We start from the raw sequence: 14359 nt of genomic DNA, 5'->3' as shown, positions 1-14359 counted from the left end.
GTTACCGAATTGGAATCAGTTGAAATCACTGAAGAGATCTTTCTCATTCACCATTGCCAAATAAAAAGTGTCATTTTACCTCAGGTCAGAGCCATAGTGAGGTCCTGAGTTGCTTTCTGAACCAAAGCATAAAGAAGAATTATTAAATTGTGTTTTGTAAACCCTTAGTATTAGGATGAAGTTCTTTTTTAAAATGGTAATCTTGTATTTTAATTGTTAACCAAGATGTTCATTTAATTAGATTTCCTGATATGCTGCCCAGTCTCAATGATCAGGAATTTACTAAGGTTACTTTTTCAGTGGGAAGGAGAAGACGCACAAATTAGATCATTAGTGTCATGTCCTTAATTTCCTTGGTGGCATGCATATATGAAATCACTGACAATGTAAAGAGTGAAGAGCAATATTGACCCTCTGTTTCAGGTTCTGAATGGTTCTTAATGATCCTTGAATGGTGTATTTGCAACATGAATTAAGTAAAAGAAATAGTGGTTTATAATTTAAATAGTGGTTTATAATTTAAATATGTTTTAAAGATATTGCATTCTTATTTTCAAAAATATGTCCCAATTTATCTCCCTTCTATTTTACTCTGTTTTATACCTATGAAATACATTATAACTCTGGTTTATCAATTTGGCATAATGTGTGCAAAATTTTTTGTAAAAATTACTACTTTGGTAAAACTCCATTTAGAGCTGAGTTTTCTCAGTTGTAAGGGTACGGTGAAGTGATGAGAAATAGAGGTAAAATTAGTATTTAATGAATGCTGTAAAGACACTCTGCTCAGATCCTCTGAGCACTGGTTTATATTGTCTGTGTAATCCCATTCAAAGATAATGCTACTGGGATGCCTGGGTTGCTCAGTTGGTTAAACATGCAACTCTTGGTCTCAGCTCAGGTCTTGATCTCAGAGTTGTGAGTTCAAGCCCCACATTGGGCTCCACGCTGGGCATGGAGCCTACTAAAATAAAAAATTTTTTAAAATGGCAAAAAAAAAAATTCACAAAGATGATGCTGTTTAGCAAATATGGTTTTTGCACTATTAGGTACGCCATAAAAGTTGGAAATACATAGTCAGTTAAGGTGAAAAGAGGAATTGACGATAAACATATATAGTTGGTAACATTAACTTCTGAAATGTCTACTAATGGCATTTTATAAAGTAAATTGTAATACAGCCACGTTGAGGACTGTTACATAAGTAAGTCTGATTTCTTAAAAGGCTTTAATATCATAAGAAAGGAATAATGTTTCAGTGAAAAAATGGGGCAACATGATCCCGAAACTTTGTCAAAAATATACAAAACTAGAATGAAGTAACCTAAAATAGTAATAGTGGTTGCCTCTGGGTATTAGGATTATGGACCTTTTTTTTCTCTTTGTGGGCATATGTTTCGTTTTCTGTACAGAATTGTGTTACTTTTATAATCTGTATAAAGCACAAAACAAACATTTTCCCACTGCCATGCTCACGTTACCTCAATGAAATGAAGTGCTCACTGACTTGCAAGGAGGAACATTTGTCAGTTTTTAAAACAAATATGGTCTTTTGGAAATGTTTTATGTAGTATTTTTAGTTCACATTTTTGAGCCATCACTTGAGCTTGAATAAATTATTTGAACTGTATAAACATTTGCATTCCATTGAGAACACTGAAGCTTAAATTATAAAGCAGAAACCTGAATCTTTCAGAATAACCATCTTTGAATATTTAGGAGCTGTGCTTTAGGTTTGGTAATTTCCTTCACGGTCAGATTTGGGGTATTTTGTTTTTTGTTTTATGTTTCTTCTTTGGTCAGATGTCCATTGACACGCCACCTCTTTTAAGAGGGAAATTTCAAATGGGAATATCCATTATATTTAGCCTTTTATATTTTATAATCTTGAATGCTTAGATTTATGTAAATTTTTTTCCTGATTTTTAGAGGAACAGAAGGAAAATGAAAAGATGAAAAGTGAAGAGCATCCAGTAGATTCAGAAAACTGTTCTACACCCCGTGCTCTGGAAGAGGCCACTGTGAAAATAGAAAAAGAAGATGAAAAGGAACTTGTCAAACTGCCAGTCATAGTCAAGCTAGAAAAACCTTTGCCAGAAAGTGAGGAAAAAAGGATTATCAAAGAAGAAAGTGATTCCTTCAAGGAAAATGTCAAACCCACTAAAGTCGAAGTAAAGGAATTTAGACCAGATCCTAAAGATACCAAAGGTAGCATGGAGAAGCTGGAGCCAGAGAGGCTGGAGTTCGGTGGCAATGTTAGAGCATCTCAAGACATCACTGAGAAGTCTACAGAAGAAACCGAGAAACTTAAAAATGACCAGCAGGCCAAAATACCACTAAAAAAACGAGAAATTAAACTGAGTGACGATTTTGACAGTCCAATCAAAGGACCTTTGTGTAAATCAGTTACTCCAACAAAAGAGTTTTTGAAAGATGAAATAAAACAAGAGGAAGAGACTTGTAAAAGGATCTCTACAATCACTATTTTGGGTCATGAAGGGAAACAGCTGGTAAATGGGGAAGTTGGTGATGAAAAGGTAACTCCAAATTTTAAAACAGAACAAATGGAGACAAGGTTTTATGATACAAAGGACGATAGCTGTAGCCCCTCTAAAGACAGAAGTGTCATCGTGGAGGGAAATGGAGCAGAGTCCTTAAATTCTGTCATAACGAATATGAAAATAGGCGATCTTGAGAAGGAAGTGGTCCCTCTAGGGAAAGATGCAGATAGTTCAATATCAGTGTTGGAGTCCCCAAATCAAAAAGGGCAATTAGAGGAAACTGGTCCTCCAGAAATGGAAATCTCTCTTGAGACTTCTGAAATGGCAAAGGATCTCTCTTTGAAAACTGCTTTATCTGCCACTGAATCGTGTACCCTGAAAGTTGACGAGAAGTCTCCCAAAAGTAAAAAGGATAAGCGCCCACCAGTCCTAGAATGTCTTGAAAAGTTAGAGAAGTCCAAAAAGACTTTTCTTGATAAGGACACACAAAGGTTGAGTCCAATACCAGAGGAGGTTCCAAAGTATACTCTAGACTCAGTAAAGCCAGTCTCTCCTGAGGCAGCTGAAACATCAGCACCATCTAACATGACTGACCACTGTGAGAAGTTAGCCTCAGAAAAGGAAGTGGTGGAATGTCAGAGCACAAGTTCCACTGAAGGTCAGCCCCTAGAAAAAACAGACCCAGAAATTCTAAAAAAGGATTCTGAATCCACCAAGGTAGAAGCAGATAATCTGGACTATGCCCAGACCTCTGGCACAGAGGATCCTTCTGAGACAAAGGGTTCTATGCAGAAAAGCAAATTTAAATATAAGCTGGTTCCTGAAGAAGAAACCACTGCCTCAGAAAACACAGAGATAACCTCTGAAAGGCAGAAAGAAGGCATCAAATTAACAATTAGGATATCCAGTCGGAAGAAGAAGCCAGATTCTCCTCCCCAAGTTCTAGAGCCAGAAACCAAGCAAGAGAAGACAGAAAAGGAAGAAGAGAAAACAAATGTAGGTCGTACCTTAAGGAGGTCTCCAAGAATATCTAGACCCACAGCAAAAGTGGCTGAGATCAGAGATCAGAAAGCTGATAAAAAAAGAGGGGAAGGAGAAGATGAAGTGGATGAAGAGTCAGCAGCTTTGCAGAAAGCAGACAAAAAAGAAAATTTGAAAAAACTGGAGAAGGATACGAATTCTAAAGTAAGCAAGGTAAAATTTCTCCTGAGTTTTAATTTTTATTAGCAGTAATTGGGCCTAAGTGTAGCTCTTGGTTTTGGCTAAAAAGAAGTCATTCAAAGAGCATTAAAAAAAAAAAAAAAGCTATCTTTCTTCCTATATCTGAGCTGTCTTTTCTCACTAGGCATCCTTAGATATTAAATTTCAGACTGTATAATCTTGTCATCTTTTAAACTTTTTCTCTATTACAGGCAAAATGAAAATATATATTCTCTTTGTAAACTATGCAGGTAATACCTAACCTATATGGTTGAAAAATCAAAATGCCCCATAAGCACTATTAACAGTTTGGGGTACATCTCTTTCCAGTTCTTTTTCCATACATTCATGTGTATGTTCATAAATATTTACCCATTCACTTAAAAAATAAATTGAGTATGTTCATTTTTCTATGAATTTTTCACTTATCAGCATATCTCTGAACTCTTTCCATGTCAGTAGATGTAGTCTACCTTTTGGTTATTGACGGCTACCTAGTATTCCGTAGTGTGGATGTACCTCAGTTTATTTAATCACTCCCTTATTGATTGACATTTAGGTTGTTTCCAATTTTTCACTATTACAGGCAATGCTGCATTGAAGATCCTTTTGGACATAAGTGAGTATTTCTTTAGAATAGACTCCTAGAATTGGCATTGCTGGGTCAAGGGGCATGTGTATATTTTAACTTTCGATAGCTATTGCTACATTGCCCTCCCCAAAAGGCCCCATTAGTATACTCTCTCATCACCATGTACGAGAGTGTCTGTCTTCCCCCATTTAATCATGAGTCTTAGAAGCCAGAATTCTTTTTTCTACAACTCTTATTTTAAGCAAAATCTAGTACAAATCTACAGCTAGTTTATAGGAGTTTGTTATAATTCAATAAGGTGCACTTTTAATTTATTTAAGTGATCAGATTGTTCTTCATTGTAAGTGATCCTTTATTCCCTAAAAAATTAAATTTTTCTTTAAAAAAATTTACAAAAATTTCCCCTTTAGTTGTTAGAATTATTTTGGTCTTTGATGCAGACTTATACTGTAGGAATGAACTGAAATATGAATTAAAAGACTGTGAAACCAGGCAGTAAAGAGCAGTTTACAACATTATAAACTTATTCTCTGAATAATACATGTTTTTATTTGTCAGGATTTTTATATGCAGTTCTGACCCATAAAAATTCATTTCTAATATGGGAATTTAAACTTTTATATAACAATATGTGAGAATATAGTCAGTGCTCTATTAGAGAACCTTTAAAAATGTGCATGGCCTTTGACCCAGAATCCTCTTCAAGGAATTTATCCTAACCACAGAGGTTTGTAAAAATTTATATTTACGAGGAGCCATTTTTGATGAAAGTGAAAAACTGGCAAACTACCTAAATGTCTGTCTAGTAAGGGATTAGATAAATATAGCTGTGTGATGGCATGTTGTACAGTCATTTACAGTGATGTTACTAATATATTTTATGACTAGGGAAAATACTTAGAAGACAGAATGTGCATTATAAACCCCCCCAACAAAAGTAGACTAAATAATAGAAATATGTACCAAAATTTAATAGTAGGTAGATCTGTGGTGAAGATAAGTAATTTTCATTTTCTTCTTGTGTTTTGACTAAAAATGGACATATAATGAGCTTATTTTTTTAATATTCTTATTATACCAAATTATTCCAATCTTTAATTTTATACAAGGTAAAACCCAAAGGCAAAGTTCGATGGACTGGTTCTCGAACACGTGGCAGGTGGAAATATTCTAGCAATGATGAAAGTGAAGGGTCGGACAGTGAAAAATCATCTGCAGCTTCAGAGGAAGAGGAAGAAAAGGAAAGCGAAGAAGCTGTCCTAGCAGATGATGATGAACCATGCAAGAAATGTGGCCTTCCGAACCATCCTGAGCTAGTATGTGCCCGACCTAAATGAACAGTACTCCTCTTACTGGCGTGCTGTGCTTACCCAAAGCAGCCTAACTCTTCTGCGTTTGATCATGATTGGAAATTTTTTAATGCTGCACAGCTTTTGTGTACAAAATAACCTTTATTTCTGTTTCTCAGATAATAACCCAATTCTGCTTTCGTTTTCCTTGGTTTATATATTGATATTTCTTCTACTTAAGGATACACTCCCAACCTCACAGATCAATGAATTCATTCAAAGTTTTCCGTTCTGTTGTTTTTCTTTAAATGTTTCTTCTTTCCCTTTAATTTATAATGATATTTCTGAAGTGCCAACTTTAAAGAAGTAAGGCCTAAAGTTTGGAAAATTCATGGGAGCTAGTTCTTCATGGCTTTTTTTCCTAGAAAGTAGTGCGGGGTGATAGGAAAAGCATTGGAGCTTTTAGATTACGTTTTACCATCGAAACAATGTGATAAATGAAATCAGGTGCCCAGGGTAGTCCACATATGCCTGTGTGATCAGTCGTATAACTCAAGTAAAACACTAACATGACCGAGTATTGAGTTCTGGGTATTAGCAGCAAATGGCGATGCATTGTACGGGGAAGGGGGAAGGCAGCTTTTCATTTTTAAATCACTGCACATGAGTGTGCATCCCGCTGCCCTCCTCTACCCCCCCATGGTTCGTGTTAGCAATTTAGCAACTGCTTTACATATATACTACAGTTGAACAAACAAATGAAGTGTGGAGAATTGGAGCCAGTTTTCTCAGTATCAGAAAAAAGAAGTTACAGATGAGCAAGATCAAAGGCTAGAAAGAGCCCTGTGTACTGGGTTAGAGCCGAAGATACTAGTATGAACTCATGCTTATTTTAATATAGATCTGTGTGTATACATGGGTTGTTCTGCATATATATATATATAATATATATATAATATATCATAGCTCTGTCCTCCGAGAGAGCCTAGAAGCCCTGTGTACTGGGTTAGAGCCGAAGATACTAGTATGAACTCATGCTTATTTTAATATAGATCTGTGTGTATACATGGGTTGTTCTGCATATATATATATATAATATATATAATATATCATAGCTCTGTCCTCCGAGAGAGCCTAGAAGCAGTGATGCCTAGTATCATAGCACTCAGCACCCAGACGTTTCGTTTGTTTCTTTCCTTCATTTTAAGGTTTTATCTGTCTATCTTATCTATCTGTCTATCTATCTATCTATCTATCTATCTATCTATCTATCTATCTATCTATCTATCTAAGAGAACGGGGAGGAGCAGGGGATGGGGACAAGCAGATTCCACACTGAGCAGGGAGCCCAACACAAGGCTCGGGACCCTAAGGTCGTGACCTAAACCAAAAATCAAGAATTGAACACTTAACTGACTGAGCCATGCAGATGTTGGTTTCTAAGTACCATTCTCCAATAAAGGAACCAAGGCTTTTAGGAGAAATGGCTAATTTAAAGGCTTGGGCAGGGAAAATACAAGATGTGCCTGGAGTGTCCCATAGTGTCAGAAAGTAAAAAAGTGTTTTAAAGAAAAAGGATGCAAATGAGTCCTAAGGACACAGGAACAAATCTGAAAGAACTAGCAAGTGCCTGTGGCTAGGGCAATTTGAACAATAAATTAAATAATGGTTTTAGATTCTAACCCAAAGAAAATATATCTTCATTAGTTGATCCTGATATAAAGAAGTGACTGAATAAGCAAATAAATGGGGGAGAAGGACATATTTTCTTTACAGAAGAATTCCAAATAGTAGAAGGTATGAGGGAAATAGGTAGTCATTAGAATATCGCAGCAACAATTGTTGCAAGCAATAATGTAGCACTGATGAGCGCTAAAATTAGTGGGTGAAATTTATTCATTACTGTGGTTGGTTTGAATTTACACCTCCAAATTCTTTGATACTCCACCCTCCAGAAAGTGGAGCTTAATTCTCCTCTCTTTGAGTGTGGGCTGGACTTATTGCTTGTAATGAGAGTAAGTGTGGAAAGTGGAAAATAGTAACTTCACAGTGATGAAAACCAAAAGATACCGTAACCAAGTGATCAAGGTTAATATTATTAGTAATAGGTCATGATAATACCACGTACTCCCAGATATGATAGAGTGAGTAGGGCACTTCACCTCTATAGTGTTCTCCAAAACCCATAACTTCCGTCTAATCAAGGGAGGACCTCAAACAAACCCAAACTGAGGGGCAGTCTACGTAATATCTGACTAACACTCTTCAAAACTGTCAAAGTCGTGGAAAACAAAGACCAAGTAACTGTTACAGGTTGGAGGTGATTGAGGAAACATGATTAAATGTGATATAATATCCTAGACCACATTCTGAAATCAGAAAAAGAACATTAGTAGAAAAGCTGGTGAAATCTGAATAAGGTCTGTTGGTCAGTTAATAGTAATGTACTAATGTTAATTTTTTTTTTTTTTTAGATTTTAATTATTTATTTGGCAGAGAGAGAGAGCATAAGCAGGGGGAGGAGCAGAGGGAGAGGGAGAAGCAGGCTCCCCGCTGAGCAAGAGAACCCAACTTAAGGCTCCATCCCAGGACCCCAGGATCATTACCTGAGCTGAAGGCAGACACTTAACCAACTGAGCCACCCAGGCGCCCCTGATGTTAATTTCTTAATTTTGATAAATGCCCCATGGTTATGTAAGATGTTAACATTAATGGAAACAGGGTAAAAGATTTATGGGAACTCTGCTATCTTTGTAACTCTTCTATAAATCTAAAATTATTTTAAACTAAGTTTTTTTAAGTTAAACATTCCTGAGTGTACATTTTAAATTTCAGAGAATTGGTCATCTTAAACTCAAATAATATCAGATGACAACTTAGTTCTAATTATTGTTAGCCTTTGTTTGTGAACATGATGGTCCTAAGTATAGCTCCATTCCTCATACTTTTCATCCCTTCCATATTTGAATTTTCATGATAAAAAGCATCATGAATGTTTCTTACAGACAGGTAATTGAAATGCTATTTAAAGTGGGAGTTAGGGATGCCTGGGGGCTCAGTTGGTTAAGCAGCTGCCTTTGGCTCAGGTCCTGATCCCAGGGTCCTGGGATTGAGCCCCTCCTTGGGCTCCCTGCTCAGCAGGGAGCCTGCTTCTCCCTCTGCCTGCGGCTTCCTCTGCTTGTGCACTCGCTCTCGCTGTCTCTCTCTGGCATATAAATAAATAAAACCCTTAAGTAAAAAATAAAGTGGGAATTATTTGTATTTTTAAAACCCTAACATAATATAATAAAAAATTATTATAAAAAAAAATCCTGCGTGTGGTAGGGAAGTTCATGATACTCGAACTGTAAAACTTTGTTATAAGGGATATGTTGTTACAGTCATCAAGGCACACTAAAAAAGGTTTATAACTCTAGTTCAGAAGAACTTGTAATTTGGGGCACCTGGCTGGCTCAGTCTATAGAGCATGTGACTCTTGATCTCAGGATTGTGAGTTCGAGCCCCATGTTGGGTGGAGAGATTACTTAAAAATAAAATCTTAAGGGGACACCTGGGTGGCTCAGTCGGTTAAGCGTCTGGCTTTGGCTCAGGTCATGATCCCGGGTCCTGGGATCCAATCCTGTGTCCCGCTTCCTGCTCAGCGGGGAGTCTGCTTCTCCCTCTGCCTGCCACTCCCCCTGCTTGTGCTCTCTCTCTATCAAATAAATAAAATCTTTTAAAAAATAAATAAATAAAATCTTGAGAGATGCCTGAGTGGCTCAGCCAGTTAAGTGTCTGACTCTTGATCTCAGCTCAGGTCTTGATCTTAGGGTCATGAGTTCAAGCCCCACATTGGGCTCCATGCTAAGCATGGAGCCTACTTTAAAAAATAAATAAAATTAAATATAATCTTAGAAAGAAGGAAGAAAAGAAAAAGAAAAGAAAGAAAGAAGAACTTGTGGGGTGCCTGGCTCAGTCGGTTGAGCATCCGGTTGGCTCTTGGTTTTGGCTGGGGTCACGAAGTCTGCGTCGTGAGATCTAGCCCCATGTCAGGCTCTGTGCTCAGTGTAGAATCTGCTTGAAATTCTTTCTCCCTCCCTCCCCCTCCTCCTCTGCTCTTCTCCCTGCTTCCACTCTCTGTCTTTTCTCTCTCTCTAAAGTAAATAAATAAAATCTTAAAAAAAAAAAAAAACTTGTAATTTTTTGCTAAATTTTGTAGTTTAACATATTGCAAACTATTTTCTTTTTTTACTTTGAAAAAAATGACATGTTAGATCCCAATTAGCAGAGCTTTTTTAGTTTTATCCAAATAAAGATACTGTGATACAATGTACTTCTTAGTGTAGTACTAAGAAATACTGAGATGTCTTTAACTTCAGAGTCACTGAATTTTAGTCATAGAATTGGGTTGACATTAACCTGTGATTTATTTCAGATTCTTCTGTGTGACTCTTGTGACAGTGGGTACCACACTGCCTGCCTTCGTCCTCCTCTGATGATCATCCCAGATGGAGAGTGGTTCTGCCCTCCTTGCCAACACGTATGACCCAGCACACCTTTGTTTTCAGTCTCAGTTTTATATTCCAGTTAATAATACTTCTTGACAGCCACTGAACATTTTTCATTTTCAAAGCCATTTGTAGACATTGTTTACCTTTTGTTTAAAATTCTGTGAAATTTGAGACTATTGAAAAAACTACCTTTTAAGTTAATATCTTTTAGGCTTTTTTTTTTTTTCTCCCAAAGCATTTTTCAAAGACCTCTCATTTTTATATAATTATAATCTCTGATTTATTTTTTTCTCACATTTGTTATGGGCACAAATAGCCCCAAATTAAAATGATACATGAGGGAAGAAATAAGTTTCTTTATGCCCTCGTTTCATCCTCTTTTTCCTCTCTGCCTGCCTCCTTCTTACCAGTTCTGTGGACGGTCTTATGAAGTATGTACCGCTATGTTGCCACTATGAATAGAAACATGGATTCTGTTTCTCTTATATCTTGATTCAGGTGAATTTCTTTTGAAAGCTGAAGAACAGGCTATTTTTATGCCACTGCACTCAAGGGGTCCTTTCTGTCACAAGTCCATCTCACTTTAAAAATGATGGGCTTTATTGCACTTCCCATCGAAGTGGACTCCCTTGGCTTAGCATAGCTTTCTCAGTTACATTCTTCAGCTCTGTTTTGACCCAGTCACCATGTGGCGTGGTTGTGTCATTTTTTTCCCATTCTCTTTTTGAAAAATAGTGATTGGCACCATTATATTGTATTGTACATAGAACCTTCTCCCTTAAAAATGTTGTGGGATTCTTAAAACTTTTTCATCACTGTCATGTAAACATGTTGTGCCAGATGCTATTTTAAACGTTGATTACCACCAGCAAGATAGGCATAGAATGTGTTTCTTGATGAGGCTAGGAGTCTCCCTGACGTGTGTCTTACTGCAGAGATGCTGTGCTCATCTTCAGGTCAGTGCATGCTGAGGCATCTCTTTATGTAGTTACTAAACACAAGGACCGTTTCAGTGTTCATTCGCTGCGTGATCCCTCATCAGCTCTCAGAATAGCACAGTAGCCATGAGCCAGCATGCAGGGGAGAAATGTTTGTGGAAAGATGTTAAAAATGACACTCATGGGGGCACCTGGCTGCTCAGTGCTCAGTCAGTAGAGCATGTGACTCTTGATCTCAGGGTCATGCGTTCACGCCACCCGCTGGGCGCAGAGCTTTCTTTAAAGAAAAATAACACTCGTGTTTTGCTCTTTCAGAAACTACTATGTGAGAAATTAGAAGAACAATTGCAGGATTTGGATGTGGCCTTAAAGAAGAAGGAGCGTGCTGAACGCAGGTATTGTGATGTGTGTGTCGATGTTTTACTTGAGAATTTGATAGTAAAATTGTCTTGCAGTATGGGGTAATATATCTGTCTAAAGTAATTTTTGGCAAACTGTGACCTGTAGGTCAAATTTGGCATGTCCTTATTTTTGTACTGTCCACTAGGTATGCTTGTTTTCCATTTTTAAATGATGGGAAAAAAATCAAAACAAGAATCTTACTTCATGACAGATGGAAATTCTGTATTCCAATTTCACTGTCCATAAAAGAAGCTTTGCTGGAACACAGCCGGGCTCATTTGTTCATTTATTGTCTGCTGCTGCTTTACCACTGCAGCCGCAGAGCTGAGTAGTACAACAAAAACCTTTTGACCTGCCACGCCTAATTAATTATCTGTCCCTTTACAGGAAAAGTTTGCCAACTCCTGATCTAAAATATTTATCAAAACCTACTCTGAATAAATATTGGCCCAGTTAATGTGGAGGGATACGTACCTTACTATTAAGTATGTAGTGAGTACAAGACAATTCTAAGAGCTGGTCTAGTTACCCATGTCATCTCTTTGGGTGGGCAGAATTAACACCGATAAAATAAAGAGCATTTAAATGCCTAACTGTGTTGTGAGAGTCATAACTTACAGTCATAAGAAATGCCTCCCTTTTCAATTTACCACTGTGATATAGTCTTAAAGCAGTTGGAGAAGACTTCTTGGAGGAGGTAAGACTGGAGTTGAATCCAGTCTTTAAAAGGGGGCTCAAAATCAGGATAGGAAGTTTATGTTTCTTTATAATTATTTGTACCTTCTTGGATTATCCTATTGCTAAACAATTATTCGTGCCTACTGTGTACCAAACTGAAGAGAAAAGGTGAGTGAGACAAAGCTCTCCCTACAGGGAACTCACCTCTGTCAGAATACAGCCATATCAGCCAGTGATACAGTAAAGTAGACAGATGGTGGTATATTCAGAGCAATACAGGAACATAGTGGAGGGGCAGTTTAGTTCTGGTAGGGGTTTGGGTTATCAGGCAAGTCCTTGGAACATAACTTAGGGTTGGACATGCAGAGAAAGGATATTTCAGGCAAAGAGCCAAATACAAGCAAAGACAAAGTGTGAATATGAGAGGGGGAGAGCGGTAGGAGATGAAGTTGTAAACGCAGATTGAGGCCAAATTATGAACAGCCTGGCATATCTGACTAGGGTCATCTGAATTACTCTCTACGGGTAGTAAGAGAGCCATCAAAGGAGAGAGAAGTATAATCAGATCTTTATTTCAGAAAACATGCACTGGTAATAAAAAAGAATTAGAGTTGAGACTGTTGCAGTAGAGGCCTGAACTAGGGCAACCTTATATAATAAAGTGGAGGTGTTAAGAGAGAATTTTCAGAAGCTTAATCAGGAGGATTTGATGTCCACTTGTACATATTATGAGAAAATCTAAGCAGCGTCTCCTGCTTGGTCTCACTACCTTCACTTGCTGCCACTGTAGCTTTTACTGCTATTTCATAGGTAACCCCCCAGCTTAGCTTGCTGTAAGACAGTCCGCCAGCTCATTTGATGATCCGCTCGCTTTACTCCCCCATACTTTGAATTCTGTGGGTTCAGCCTCCAGATCATGTCTTTTTCCTTACTAGTCAGCTTGAGCTCTCTGGTTTATAATGGATGCTACTTGGTTTAAAGGCAAAATTCATCTCTGAAGTTGACTAGGAGATAAAAATACTTCATTTTAAAAAATCAGTTGTCTAAATACCTTTGTATATAGAAATTCTGGGTAATAGTCCTGTATATAATTGCTAGGACTATTTTGATATTCACAGTTGTTCGTGTTTTTATTTTGACACTAGAAAAGATTTAACTAAGGATGCTTCAAATTAAATTGTAATAAAAAATTAGGCATTTTCCTTGTTCGTTTTGAAATCTGCCTGCCCTTCTGAGAAATGAGCAGTTCTGTGGAAAGCTGGTTAAAATTTTTTGACTGCTGCCTCACTATAGGGTATATTGTTGCAGTTAAGAAATACTTAATATTTTAGAAATTTATGTTAAAATGTGCCACAATATTTATTCACACTGTTGGTCTTCCATTTGCTGACTCATTTGCTTTCGCTTCTACTTTTGGTAATCCTCTGTACTCACATGTCATTCTTTAAGAGGACATCCATAATTGTGGCTTAGTTCACACACTAAATCCTTTTTGAGACTGGATCACAGAGAGGAGAGTAAAGTTACTATTACAGGGAGGACAGTTTGCCACAAAGCCAGTTAACTGAATTATTGCTATTATTTTTTAATTCTTACCAATAATCTGGTTAACAAAGTTTTCTTTATCTATAGCTCCTAATATATATAGCTTCTGATATATATATGAATCCTAGGGGCTCTAAACAGCAAAATATGTGTATTTCTAAAGTAAATAATCTATTAACTGTAAACTCTAGGTGACTTCATCTGTTTTTAAAAATGAGCATTTTTATTCTTCCTTTTTAAAATCTGTGAAAATAATTTCTCTAGCATTCATCCTAGAAACTTAGGGCCTTGGTTACTCTCTATATCCTAGCATGAGAGTATCTTTCCCTTTGTTCATACATTTATTCAGCATTTAACCATCATTTAGTGAGCACCCACTTTATGCCAGGCAGTGTAATCAACATGAAGTGTATTTATTATGTGGTCTCTACCTTAAAAGGCTATACAGTATGGTGAAAAAGAAGGATTTGTCAATGAGTAATTAGTGACTGGCCAGAAATTGTCTACAGAGCTGGAGCTGTGGTGCTCTGTGAAATTTGATGTTTCAGAAATCCCTTCAACTGGGTTGGTAAACATCCCTTCCAGAACTTGGTGCCAGAAATTATTTGGGAATTCAAATAGCTCTGTACTTCCAGAGTACTTTTACTAGTGTTTGCTAGCAGAGAGTTGGATTTAATCAGGGTTGGAATTTTCCAGGTAATGTAACAGAGGGAAGGAGAGAAAG

The 14359-nt window shown here is 37.2% G+C and overlaps 1 protein-coding gene across 2 annotated transcripts in view; it reads left to right on the top strand.

Moving 5' to 3' along the window:
• Positions 1–14359, top strand: part of RSF1 (remodeling and spacing factor 1) — a 140509-nt gene that overhangs the window by 108074 nt on the left and 18076 nt on the right. Inside the window, exons 6-9 of one of the 2 annotated variants that reach the window (XM_045816177.2) lie at positions 1930–3686; positions 5403–5609; positions 9997–10101; positions 11326–11405. In XM_045816177.2, the coding sequence (XP_045672133.1) occupies positions 1930–3686; positions 5403–5609; positions 9997–10101; positions 11326–11405 (2149 nt within the window). Of the gene's footprint in view, positions 1–1929; positions 3696–5402; positions 5610–9996; positions 10102–11325; positions 11406–14359 lie in introns of both variants that reach the window. The other variant, XM_045816176.2, reaches the window with a different exon arrangement.

The sequence above is a fragment of the Ursus americanus genome, chromosome 16 (genome assembly GCF_024610735.1).
Source record: "Ursus americanus isolate L20-20 chromosome 16, mUrsAme1.1.p, whole genome shotgun sequence".
NCBI classification, from domain to species: Eukaryota; Metazoa; Chordata; class Mammalia; order Carnivora; family Ursidae; genus Ursus; species Ursus americanus.
This window is presented reverse-complemented; position numbering and strand designations above follow the sequence as displayed.